Source organism: Balaenoptera ricei, chromosome 6 (genome assembly GCF_028023285.1).
Source record: "Balaenoptera ricei isolate mBalRic1 chromosome 6, mBalRic1.hap2, whole genome shotgun sequence".
In the NCBI taxonomy this organism is placed as follows: Eukaryota; Metazoa; Chordata; class Mammalia; order Artiodactyla; family Balaenopteridae; genus Balaenoptera; species Balaenoptera ricei.
Window position 1 is genome coordinate 98,859,353 of NC_082644.1, and position 13,691 is coordinate 98,873,043.

General features: G+C 37.9%; 1 protein-coding gene across 2 annotated transcripts in view; it reads right to left on the minus strand.

Moving 5' to 3' along the window:
• Positions 1–13,691, minus strand: part of TMEM245 (transmembrane protein 245) — a 102,414-nt gene that overhangs the window by 50,228 nt on the left and 38,495 nt on the right. For both annotated transcript variants that reach the window (XM_059925257.1, XM_059925256.1), the window contains 2 exons: positions 4,731–4,813; positions 177–267 (listed from right to left, as the gene is read on the minus strand). In XM_059925257.1, the coding sequence (XP_059781240.1) occupies positions 177–267; positions 4,731–4,813 (174 nt within the window). The remainder of the gene's footprint in view (positions 1–176; positions 268–4,730; positions 4,814–13,691) is intronic.

The following is a 13,691-nucleotide window of genomic DNA, read 5'->3' on the forward strand; positions in this document are numbered from 1 at the left end:
ATCATCCAGAAGGTCTAATTTCATCATATATTGCTTGTTGACTTGCAGATTTAAGCCTATCTCAAAAATAGAAATTGTTCTAAACAGAATCTCCATTTTTGCTTTATCAAAGCAAGAAGTCACTACCAATGAAGACCCTGTAAAGAGAAAGCCGCAAAAAGAGGCTCTTCCCTTACCTTGTGGGTTATCCATTCTCGTCCATACTGATACACATTGTTAGCCGCGGAATTAAGGGCTCTTTGGACTACCTGAGCCTCAGGAAGCCAACTAATTTAAAATAAAGAAAGAAAAAATGAAAAACTAATATAGTGCACTGCACCAAACTCTTGGAACTTAATTTTTTAAACACTCATTAACTGACATCACACACTTACAAATGTAATAATCTTACAGTATAATAATATGAACAGGAAATTTGGATCTCTAAATAGAGATGTGACTTGGGAGAAATTAAGTAGCTTTTAAATTACTCCAGTATTTATAGATTCATTAGTGGTTTGAAGAGACTGTTGAATATTTTCAGTTACATGGTACTACATTTTAGGGGAAAACTATAACCTGTGTTATTATTCAAAAGTGTGAACTTCACAGAGGTATCTGCATAGATCCTTAATGACTAACAAACATCTATTAGGTCTGATAAAAAAAATCTTGCTGGCTGCTGTGAAAACACTTTGCCACTGCAGGTGTCCGAAGAGCAACAGATAAAGAGGGGGGGCTTCCCTGGTGGCGCAGTGGTTGAGAGTCTTCCTGCCAATGCAGGGGACACGGGTTCGAGCCCTGGTCTGGGAAGATCCCACATGCCGCGGAGCAACTAGGCCCGTGCGCCACAATTACTGAGCCTGCGCGTCTGGAGCCTGTGCTCCGCAACAAGAGAGGCCGCGATAATGAGAGGCCCGCACACCACAATGAAGAGTGGCCCCCACTTGCCGCAACTAGAGAAAGCCCTTGCACAGAAACGAAGACCCAACACAGCAATAAATAAATAAATAAATAAATAAATAAATAAATAAATAAATCTACTAAAATATTAAAAAAAAAAAAAAACAGATAAAGAGGGGCTGTTGTGAGGTCAAGTCAAGGGCTTTGGCTCAGTCCAGACCTCCTCACAACCAGTGCCCTCTAGGAGACATGGGGCAAGAAACAACCTGAGCAACCTTTGTTGGGACAAACTGGGACACACCTTGGTCTTATACCAACCACAGCCTCTAAACTGAGCTTCTTGCTTCAGACATTTACTACATCAGCCAATCACTAACTCTCTTAGCCTCAGTCAAAACGTATCCCTCAGGTGAAACCAAGCTCCTACAATTAGGAATGGCCTACGCTCATCTTCCTGGGTAAAGATTAATCTCTATCACAGTATGACCTACCAAGAGAACAGCCCCAATTAAAAACAGCTTCATCTACTGGGTTCCTCCCAAGTAAGGGCAGGGCTAAGTGACATTCAGTACCATCGTAGTGCCATCTCCTAATGCAGGTCCTGAGAATCAACAGGCTTGAGACTAGTGAGTAGTAAGTAGAAAATGAGTTCTAGACTAACAATACTGTCCAGGAAAAGAATTAAGATGTGTTCCAACTTCAACTTCATTTTCTTTGAAGCTCTACTAGGCTGATCCTACCCTGAGTCTTTCCAATTTATACTTCAGCTCACCAAGCACATCCACAGGAAGTCGAGGTACCTATGTAGGGCACATAAAATGTGTACCACACTGGAAGAAAGTATATCTAATCAATTCTTAACTGTATCACCTCCGCTAAGAGCACCCACATGAATTTCCCACAAGGTCAACTACCATCTTCAGGACAAGAATCCACTGAGTACTGAGATTTGCAAGAAACTATTAATTCATGACCACCCCCCTAATCTGCTGCAAAAGAATCAGACCTCCCACAAATTACTGAAGTCTAAATAGCTTTTGGGCTTCCCTGGTGGTGCAGTGGTTAGGAATCTGCCTGCCAATGCAGAGCACACAGGTTCGAGCCCTGGTCTGGGAAGATCCCACATGCCGCGGAGCAACTAAGCCCGTGCGCCACAGCTACTGAGCCTGCATGTCTGGATCCTGTGCTCCACAACAGGACAGGCCGCGACAGTGAGAGGCCCACGCACCACAATGAAGAGTGGCCCCCACTCGCCGCAACTGGAGAAAGCCCTCGCACAGAAACGAAGATCCAACACAGCCAAAAATAAATAAATAAATAAATTTATATTAAAAAAAACAAAAAACAAAAAATAAATAGCTTTCAAATTCTTTCCTGCATAGAATATTATTCAGCAATAAAAAGGAACATACTATTGCTACATACAACATCTTCAGTGGACTTCAAGGGAATTATGCTAAGTGAGAAAAGCCAATCTCACAAGGCTGCATACTCTATGATTAGATTTATGTATCAAATAACAACAACAATATTATCAAACAACAATATTATATATATGGAGAACAAAATACTGGTTGCCAAGGGTTAGGAATATGTTGGAGGAGGAGGTAGAGGGTAGGTGTGGCAAAAAGGGGTGGCATGAGGGAGCCTTGCGGTGATGGAACAGTTCTGTATCTTGACATGGTGTTGATAGCTAACAGGAAGCATGATAAAACTGCAGAGAACACATATAATATACACACGCACACATACATACACAAGTGCATGTAAAACTAGTGAAATGTCGATTTCCTGGTTTTGTTATTGTATAGTTATACAAGATGACAACAATAGTAGAGAAGGTGGGGCGAAGAGTCCAGGGGACCTCCCTATACATTTATTTGCAAGTCCCTGTGAACTTTATAATTATTCCCAAATTTAAAAACAAAAACAACCAACTTTCTGAACTACTGTGATCTGGGGCTCCCCAGTTTGTGTGTGCCTTCAAAACAATAGTAGAGATAGTACTATTACAATTGAAAACCAGTACAGAAGGGCTTTGGACTTATTTCCACTACAGAAGAATGACCACCAAAGAAAAAGAGCCCTCTTCTAAGGAGATAATTAAGGCTGCCAGTTTTTTAACTTCACTCCAGATCACTCTCCTGATCTGTACACCAACATAATCAATAGCCTACTAGATGCCTCTGTTGACACTTACCATAAACACCTCAAACTCATCAGGTAAAAAGTAAGTGAATTAGTTTTCCCACCATATCTGCTTCTCTGTTTCCTATCTTGGTGAATCCACCATCATCCACTAACTTCCAAAGCTTGAAACATTAGAGTCACACTAGGTTTCATTTTCCTATACCCAATTAATCACCAACTAACCCCCTTAAGATCTTACAAGTCTGTCTGTCCTGTTCACTCCACAACAACTGTCCACAATTAACAGCTTTACTGCCTCTCACCTAGTTTTACTCTAGCTTTTAACTGGTCTAAGAGGCTCAAGTCTTGGAACACCTTCCACCTTTTCTCCACAGCACAGAGGGAGACTGTTACAGAATAAAATCTGATCACTATCACTTCTTATATCCTCCACTAAGACAATGAACATACCTATCACTCTCAAAAGTTTCCTTGCGCCCCTCTGCACTCCCTCCCTGGAACCCGCCCCTATCCACAGACAGCCACTGATCTATCTGTCACTAGATTAGTGTTTTCTAGAACTTAACATAAATGGAATCATATCATATAGACTCTCTTTTGCTTGACTTCTTTCATTCACCATAATTATTCTGAGATTCATCCACGTTGCTGTATGAACTGACAGTTCATTTTTGTTTAATGCTAAGTATTATTCCTTTGAATGGATATACTACAGTTTGTAACTAATCAGAAATATTGAGAACAAGCACTGAGTATGCTCTGGGTAATAGGAGATAAGCGGGTAGAAGTCCTTCTGAGAATATTAAAATATGATTCTAAACCAAGTTCAAGAAATATCCTAAGCAGGTTTTCTATAAAGAAATAAAGTCAAGTCAAAGGAAAAAACCAAGTTAAATCTCAATTAATAATCCTAAAACTGGCAGAGTATTTCCTAACATAAATTAGTGACCACCTTGGGGTTAGTAAAAAAGGTCATGTAATTTGTCATCAAGTTCAATTTGGCGAACAGCATAGTCCAGCTGAACTCTCCACAAAGACATAAAAACCCTCTCACAGAAGCCAAATTAAACAAGTACACAAAGAGATCCTCTAAGACAGGGGTTGGCAGATTTCTTCTGTAAAGGGCCAGAATGTAAATAAATATTTTAGGCTTTTTGGAACATATAATCTGTATCACAACTACTCAATTCTGTCTGCCTTTGTAGCCCCAAAACAGCTACAGACAACATGTAAATGAATGGGTATAGGTTGTTCCAATAAATCTCTATAAGAACAGGTGGCTGGATTTGGCCCTGAACCACAGTGTGCAACCCTGCCGCAAAAACGATACAATATGGGAACACTGCTGACTGTGCCATGGGGGACTGTCACAACTTCCTTAGCCTTTGATCCTGCCTCCTCATCTGTGAAATGGGAATAATCTCTTCAACCTACTGAGGAATACATAACACAATGTAGGTGAAAGCTTAGTAAATCAAAAACATGTGGAAAACTGTGAATCTCAATTCAAATATATGAACTCCCCCCTCCCCACCATCCCATTACATGCTATTCTCATGCAAAAATGACAACATTCATCAAAACCTTGGTAAATTCTTTTCTCTTCCAAGGTAACTGTATCAATGAAGATCATTTCATGCAAACAGACATAGAACCTTGGCCATCCATCTCTATTTTTGTCAAAACAAAATTCTTACTTTGCCCACTCAGGGTGATTTGCTAGAGTTTCATTAATCAAATTGCTTGTGACTTCAATCATGTGTACACTCTCTTGATGTACCTGTATTATGGATAAGAAGAGAAAAGAATCTCAATAAAAATTAAACCCAATTTAACATTTATTTTCTACACTATTACTGGAACAATGCTTTTAGAGTCAAGTAATTATACATTTTAGTTTCAATTAACTTAGAGACCTCCACTGAACAGCTGCTATCCATAATGTCCTAGGACACACACTATGGGAAATAAATTGTGCAGAATAGCTCCCTGTCTTCAAGCTCAACAATGGGGGGAGAAATGTGAATAGATACAAATACTTCCAAATATATACATACAATATAAATATATAGATATATTTAGTTCACATAAGTGTATGTGTGTATAGCGTGTATATGTGTGTGTGTGTGTGTGTATATATGTATATATATATATATATATATATATATATATATATATGCAATATCAATCCTACATGGGCTTTAGAATTATAACACAATGTGAGACATATAGGGAAATAATCAACTGAGTAAGGTTTGTGAGTAAAGTAACCCAACTGAAAATGAATCTCAGAATTTACCTTGCTCAGTAATCAACAAAATGAGGGGGATAAAAAAGGAGAAGCCAATGTCAAGGAACATGTTCTATATGATTTTACTATTTTTAAAAGTATTAAATGGAGATTGGTTCAAGATGGTGGAGTAGAAGGATGTGCGTTCACTCCCTCTTGCGAGAGCACTGGAATCACAGCTAACTGCTGAACAATCATCAACAGGAAGACACTGGAACTCACCAAAAAATATACCCCACATCCAAAGACAAAGGAGAAGCCTCAATGACATGGTAGGAGGGGCAGAATCACAATAAAATCAAATCCCATAACCGCTGGGTGGGTGACTCACAAAGTGGAGGACAATTATACCACAGAAGTCCACCCACCAGATGAAGGTTCTGAGCCCCACGTCAAGATTCCCAACCTGAGGGTCCAGCAATGGAAGGAGGAATTCCCAGAGACTCAGACTTTGAAGGCTAGCAGGCTTGATTGCAGGACTTTGACAGGACTGGGGAAAACAGAGACTCACTCTTGGAGGGCACACACAAAGTAGTGTGCTCATCAGGACCAGGGGAAGGAGCAATGACCCCATAGAAGACTGAAACAGACCTACCTGCTAGTGTTGGAGGGTCTTCTGCAGAGGCAGAGGATGGCTGTGGCTCACTAAGGGGACAAGGACACTGATAGCAGAAGTTCTGGGAAGTACTCCTTGGTGTGAGCCCTCCCAGAGCCTGACATTGGCCCCACCAAAGAGCCGGGTAGGCTCCAGTGCTAGGTCACCTCAGGCCAAACAACCAACAGGGAGGGAACCCAACCCCACCCATGAGCAGACAAACAGATTAAACTTTTACTCAGCTCTGCCTGCCAGTGCAACACCCAGCTCTACCCACCACCACTCCCTCCCATCATGAAGCTTGCACAAGCCTCTTAGATAGCCTCATCCACCAGAGGGCAGACAGCAGAAGCAAGAACTACAATTCTGCAGCCTGTGGAACGAAAACCACAATCACAGAAAGATAGACAAAATGAAAAGGCAGAGGACTATGTATCAGATGAAGAAACAAGATAAAACCCCAGAAAAACAACTAAATGAAGTGGAGATAGGCAAGCTTCCAAAAAAAGAACACAGAATAATGATAGTGAAGATGATTCAGGACCTTGGAAACAGAATGGAGGCAAAGATCAAGCAGATACAAGAAATGTTTAACAAACCCCTAGAAGAATTAAAGAACAAACAAACAGAGATGAACAATACAATAACTGAAATGAAAAATACACTAGAAAGAATCAATAGCAGAATAACTGAGGCAGAAGAACGGACCTAGAAGACAGAATGGTGGAATTCACTGCCACGAAACAGAATAAAGAAAAAAGAATGAAAAGAAATGAAGACAGCCTAAGAGACCTCTGGGACAACATTAAACGCAACAACGTTCGCATTATAGGAGTCCCAGAAGGAGAAGAGACAGAGAAAGGACTAGAGAAAATATTTGAAGAGATTATAGTCGAAAACTTCCCTAACATGGGAAAGGAAATAGCCATGCAAGTCCAGGAAGTGCAGAGAGTCCCAGGCAGGATAAACCCAAGGAGAAACACGCTGAGACACATACTAATCAAATTGACAAAAATTAAAGACAAAGAAAAATTATTGAAAGCAACAAGGGAAAAACGACAAATAACATACAAGGGAACTCCCATAAGGTTAACAGCTGATTTCTCAGCAGAAACTCTACAAGCCAGAAGGGAGTGGCACGATATACTTAGGGTGATGAAAGGGAAAAAACTACAACCAAGATTACTCTACCCAGCAAGGATCTCATACAGATTCGATGGAGAAATTAAAACCTTTACAGACAAGCAAAAGCTAAGAGAATTCAGCACCACCAAACCAGCTTTACAACAAATGCTAAAGGAACTTCTCTTAGTGGGAAACACAAGAGGAGAAAAGGACCTACAAAAACAAACCCAAAACAATTAAGAAAATGGTCATAGGAACATACATATCAATAATTACCTTAAATGTAAATGGATTAAATGCTTCAACCAAAAGACACAGGCTTCCTGAATGGATACAAAAACAAGGCCCATATATATGCTGTCTACAAGAGACCCATTTCAGACCTAGGGACACATACAGACTGAAAGTGAGGGGATGGAAAAAGATATTCCATGCAAATGGAAATCAAAAGACAGCTGGAGTAGCAATACTCATATCAGACAAAATAGACTTTACAATAAAGAATGTTACAAGAGATAAGGAAGGAAACTGCATAATGGTCAAGGGACCAATCCAAGAAGAAGATATAACAACTATAAATATATATGCACCCAACATAGGAGCACCTCAGTATATAAGGCAAATGCTAACAGCTATAAAAGAGGAAATCGTCAGTAACACAATAATAGTGCGGGACTTTAACACCTCACTTACACTAATGGACAGATCATCCAGACAGGAAATTAATAAGGAAACACAAGCTTTAAATGACACAACAGATGAGACAGATTTAATTGATATTTATAGGGCATGCCATCTGAAAACAGCAGATTACACTTTCTTCTCAACTGCACATGGAACATTCTCCAGGATAGATCATATCTTGGGTCACAAATCAAGCCTCGGTAAATTTAAGACAATTGAAATCATAACAAGCATCTTTTCTGACCACAATGCTATGAGATTAGAAATCAACTACAGAGAAAAAAAACGTAAAAAACACAAACACATGAAGGCTAAACAATACGTTACTAAATAACCAAGAGATCACTAAAGAAATCAAAGAGGAAATCAAAAAATACCTAGAAACAAATGACAATGAAAACAGGACGATCCAAAACTTATGAGATGCAGCAAAAGCAGTTCTACGAGGGAAGTTTATAGCAATACAATCCTACCTCAAGAAACAAGAAAAATCTCAAATAAACAATCTAACCTTACATCTAGAGGAACTAGAGAAAGAAGAACAAACAAAACCCAAAGTTAGCAGAAGGAAAGAAATCATAAAGATCAGAGCAGAAATAAATGAAATAGAAACAAAGAAAACAATAGCAAAGATCAATAAAACTAAAACCTGGTTCTTTGAAAACAAAATTGATAAACCTTTAGCCAGACTCTTCAAGAAAAAGAGGGAGAGGACTCAAATCAATAAAATTAGAAATGAAAAAGAAGAAGTTACAATGGACACCGCAGAAATACAAAGCATCGTAAGAGACTTCTATAAGCAACTCTATGCCAATAAAATGGACAACCTGGAAGAAATGAGCAAATTCTGAGAAAGGTATAACCTTCCAAGACTGAACCAGGAAATAACAGAAAATATGAACAGACCAATCACAAGTAATGAAATTGAAACTGTGATTAAAAATCTTCCAACAAACAAAAACCCAGGACCAGATGGCTTCACAGGTGAATTCTATCAAACAATTAGAGAAGAGCTAACACCTATCCTTCTCAAACTCTTCGAAAAATTGCAGAGGAAGGAACACTCCCAAACTCATTCTACGAGGCCACCATCACCCTGATACCAAAACCAGACAAAGATACTATAAAAAAAAGAAAATTACAGACCAATATCACTGATGAATATAGATGTAAAAATCCTCAACAAAATACTAGCAAACAGAATCCAACAACACATTAAAAGGATCATACACCATGATCAAGTAGGATTTATCCCAGGGATGCAAGGATTCTTCAATATATGCAAATCAATCAGTGTGGTACACCATATTATCAAATTGAAGGATAAAGACCTTCAATCATCTCAATAGATGCAGAAAAAGCTTTTGACAAAATTCAATACACATTTAAAATAAAAACTCACCAGAAAGTGGGCAGAGAGGGAACCTACCTCAACATAACAAAGGCCATATATGACAAACCCACAGTAAACATCACTCTCAATGGTGAAAAACGGAAAGCATTTCCTCTAAGATCAGGAACAAGACAAGGATGTCCACTCTCACCACTATTATTTAACGTAGTTCTGGAAGTCATAGCCACAGCAATCAGAGAAGAAAAAGAAATAAAAGGAATACAAATTGGAAAAGAAGAGTAAAACTGTCACTGTTTGCAGATGACATGATACTATACATAGAGAATCCTAAAGATGCTACCAGAAAACTACTAGAGCTAATCAATGAATTTGGTAAAGTTGCAGTATATAAAATTATTGCACAGAAATCTCTTGCATTCCTATACACTAACAACAAAAGATCAGAAAGAGAAATTAAGGAAACAATCCCATTCACCATGACAACAAAAAGAATAAAATACCTAGGAATAAACCTACCTAACGAAGTAAAAGACCTGTACTCAGAAAACTATAAGACACTGATGAAAGAAATCAAAGATGACACAAACAGACGGAGAGATATACCATGTTCTTGGATTGGAAGAAGCAACATTGTGAAAATGAGTATACTACCTAAAGCAATCTACAGATTCAATGCAATCCCTATCAAATTACCAATGGCATGTTTTAGAGAACTAGAACAAAAAATCTTAAAATTTGTATGGAGACATAAAAGACCCCGAATAGCCAAAGCAATCTTGAGAAAGAAAAACGGAGCTGGAGGAATCAGACTCCCTGACTTCAGACTATACTACAAAGTTACAGTAATCAAGACAATACGGTACTGGAACAAAAACAGAAATATAGATCAATGGAACAGGATAGAAAGCCCAGAGATAAACCCACGCACCTACAGTCAACTAATCTATGACAAAGGAGGCAAGGATATACAATAGAAAAAAGACAGTCTCTTCAACAGGTGGCACTGGGAAAACTGGACAGCTACATGTAAAAGAATGAAATTAGAACATTCCCTAACACCATACACAAAAATAAACTCAAAATGAATTAATGACCTAAATATAAGACCGGACACTATAAAACTTAAGAGGAACATAGGAAGAACATGCTTTGACATAAATCACAGCAAGATCTTTTTTGACTCACCTCCTAGAATAATGGAAATAAAAACAAAAATAAACAAATGGGACCTAATGAAACTTAAAAGCTTTTGCACAGCTAAGAAAACTATAAACAAGACGAAAAGACAACCCCTCAGAATGGGAGAAAATATTTGCAAACGAATCAGTGGACAAAGGATTAATCTCCAAAATACACAAGCAGCTCATGCAGCTCAATATTAAAAAAAAAAACAAATAAACCCAGTCAAAAAAATGGGCAGAAGACCTAAATAGACATTTCTCCAAAGAAGACATACAGATGGCCAAGAGGCACATGAAAAGCTGCTCAGCATCACTAATTATTAGAGAAATGCCAATCAAAACTACAATGAGGTTATCACCTCACACTGGTTAGAATGGGCATCATCAGAAAATCTACAAACAAATGCTGGAGAGGGTGTGGAGAAAAGGGAACCCTCCTGCACTGTTGGTGGGAATGTAAATTGATACAGCCACTATGAAGAACAGTATGGAGTTTCCTTACAAAACTAAAAATAGAACTACCATATGACCTAGCAATCCCACTACTGGGCATATACCCAGAGAAAACCATAATTCAAAAAGACACATGCACCCCAATATTTACTGCAGCACAATTTACAATAGCCAGGTCTTGGAAGCAACCTAAATGCCCAATGACAGATGAATGGATAAAGAAGATGTGGTACATATATACAATGGAATATTACTCAGTCATAAAAGGGAATGAAATTGGGTTATTTGTAGAGATGTGGATGGACCTAGGGACTGTCATACAGAGTGAAGTAAGTCAGAAAGAGAAAAACACATATTGTATATTAACACATATATGTGGAATCTAGAAAAATGGTACATATGAACCAGTTTGCAAGGCAGAAATAGAGACACAGATGTAGAGAACAAACTTATGGACACCGAGTGGGGGGAGGGGATGAATTGGGAGATTGTGATTCACATATATACACTAATATGTATAAAATAACTAGTAAGAACCTGCTGTATAAAAAAATAAATAAAATTGAAAAATTAATAAATGTATTAAATGTATTGAGCACATGGTTTATCTTGGTGAGTATTCCATGTTTACTTGAAAAGAACATGAGGGCTTCCCTGGTGGCGCAGTGGTTAAGAATCCGCCTGCCAATGCAGGGGACACGGGTTCGAGCCCTGGTCCCGGAAGATCCCACATGCCGCAGAGCAGCTGGGCCTGTGAGCCACAATTACTGAGCCTGCGCGTCTGGAGCCTGTCTTCCGCAACAAGAGAGGCCACGATAGTGAGAGGCCCGCGCGCTGCGATGAAGAGTGGCCCCCACTTGCCACACCTGGAGAAAGCCCTCGCACAGAAACGAAGACCCAACACAGCCATAAATAAATAAATAAATAAACAAAAATTTAAAAAAGAAAAAAAAAAAAAGAGAAGAACATGATTCTGCTCTTGTCAATTAGGTCAAATTGCTTGACAATGTTTTTCAATGCTTTTATATCCTTACAAATTTTCTATCTACTTATTCTGTCAACTATTCCAAGAAGAGTATTAATGAATCCCCAACTATAATCATTGATTTACCTATTTTTCCTTTTAATTCTGAACATTTTGCTTCATGTATTTTATATTTTAAGATTTTATTTATTTATTTATTTTGGCTGCGCCAGGTCTTAGTTGCAGCACGCAGGATCTTTTGAGGCATGCGGACTTCTTAGTTGCAGCATGCGAACTCTTAGTTACGGCATGCACGCGGGATCTAGTTCCCTGAGCAGGGTTCGAACCCGGGCCCCCTGCATTGGAAGCACGAAGTCTTACCCACCAGACCACAAGGGAAATCCCTGCTTCATGTATTTTAGAGCTCTAGTGTTAGAACACACATTTGTAATTTTTTTTTCTTACTGCAGTATTAACTCTTATCATTATGAAAAGTCCTCATTTGTCTCCAGTAATATTTGTTTTAACTACATTGTCTGATATTAATATAATCACTCCACATCTCTTATGTTTACATTTTGCTTCGTATATCTTTTTTCATCCTTTTACTATCAATCTTTTTGGTTCTGAATTTAAAGTATATCACTTATAGATATCATTTAGTTGGAACTTGCTTTTTCATATCCAGTCTGAAAATCTGCCTTTTGTTTAGTTGCCTCATATTTAATATAAGCACTGATATGACTGGATACAGATCTGCCATTTTGCTATCTGCTATCTGTCCCATCTCTACTATTCCTCCTTTATTGCCTTCTTTTGTGTTAAGCAATTATTTTTTTAGTATACTATTTTATTTCCCCTAAAATTTGCGTTATTTAGTAGTTGCTGTTTATCTTAACCTTATACCTTTAATTTATCACAACTTACTTCAAGTTAGTATTGACTTACTTCCAGTAAAATATCTATAGGAACCTCATACCAGTTTAGTTCCATTTCCCAGTCCTCTTCTTCATGCTACGGTTATACGTACTTAACTTATCTACATATACTATAAACTCTACAATACAGTGTTATAATTTTTCTTTAAATAGGCATATGTTGTCCAAACAAACTGAAGGAGAGGGAAAAATATAACTTTTATATATACTTATATATTTACCAAGTGCTCTTCATTTCTCCCTTTGGATAGAGTTATTTCTAAAGTAATTTCTCTTCAGTCTGAAGGAACTCCTTTAGCATTTCTTATAGTACAGGTCTCTTTATTAACAAATTCTCAGTTTCAGTTTATCTAGAAATGTTTTTATTTTGCCTTTACTTTTAAAGAATAGTTTCACTGATTATAAAATCCTTAGTTGACTACTTCTTTTTCCCCAAGACTTTGAATATGTCATTCCAATGCCTCCTCGGATTCACTGTTTGAGAATTAACTCATTGTTTTGTTGTTCTCCAGTGTGTGATGTGTAATTTTTCTCTTGCTTCCTTCAAGATTCTTTGTCTCTCTGTTTGGCTTTTAGAAGCTTGACTATGATGCTTCTAGGTGTGATTTTTTGTTTCTGTGTATTTATTCTACTCAAGGTTTGCCAGGCTTCTTGGATCTGTTAATGTTTTTCATGAAACTTGGGAAGATTTTGACCATTATTTCTTCAAGTATTTTTCAACTTTTTTTCTTTTCACTTTCTCAGATGCCAATTACATGTCTGTTAGGTTCTAAGAGAAACGTTGATATTGTCCCACAGATCTCTGAGGCTCCAATATTTTAAAAATTTTTGTTATTCAGATTGTATGCTTCTACTGATCCTTCTTCAAATTCACTAGTTTCTCTTTTCTGGATTGCAAATCTGCTGTTGAGCCTATCTAGTGATTTTTCATTTGTTATTGTTCTTTTCAGTTTCAGTTCAGTCTAGGATTTCTATTTGGTTCTGTTTTATAGTCTCCATTTCTCTGTTGAGTCTGCATTTGTTTACTCATTATTAGCATACTTTCCTTTAATTCTTTGAACATATTTACAATAG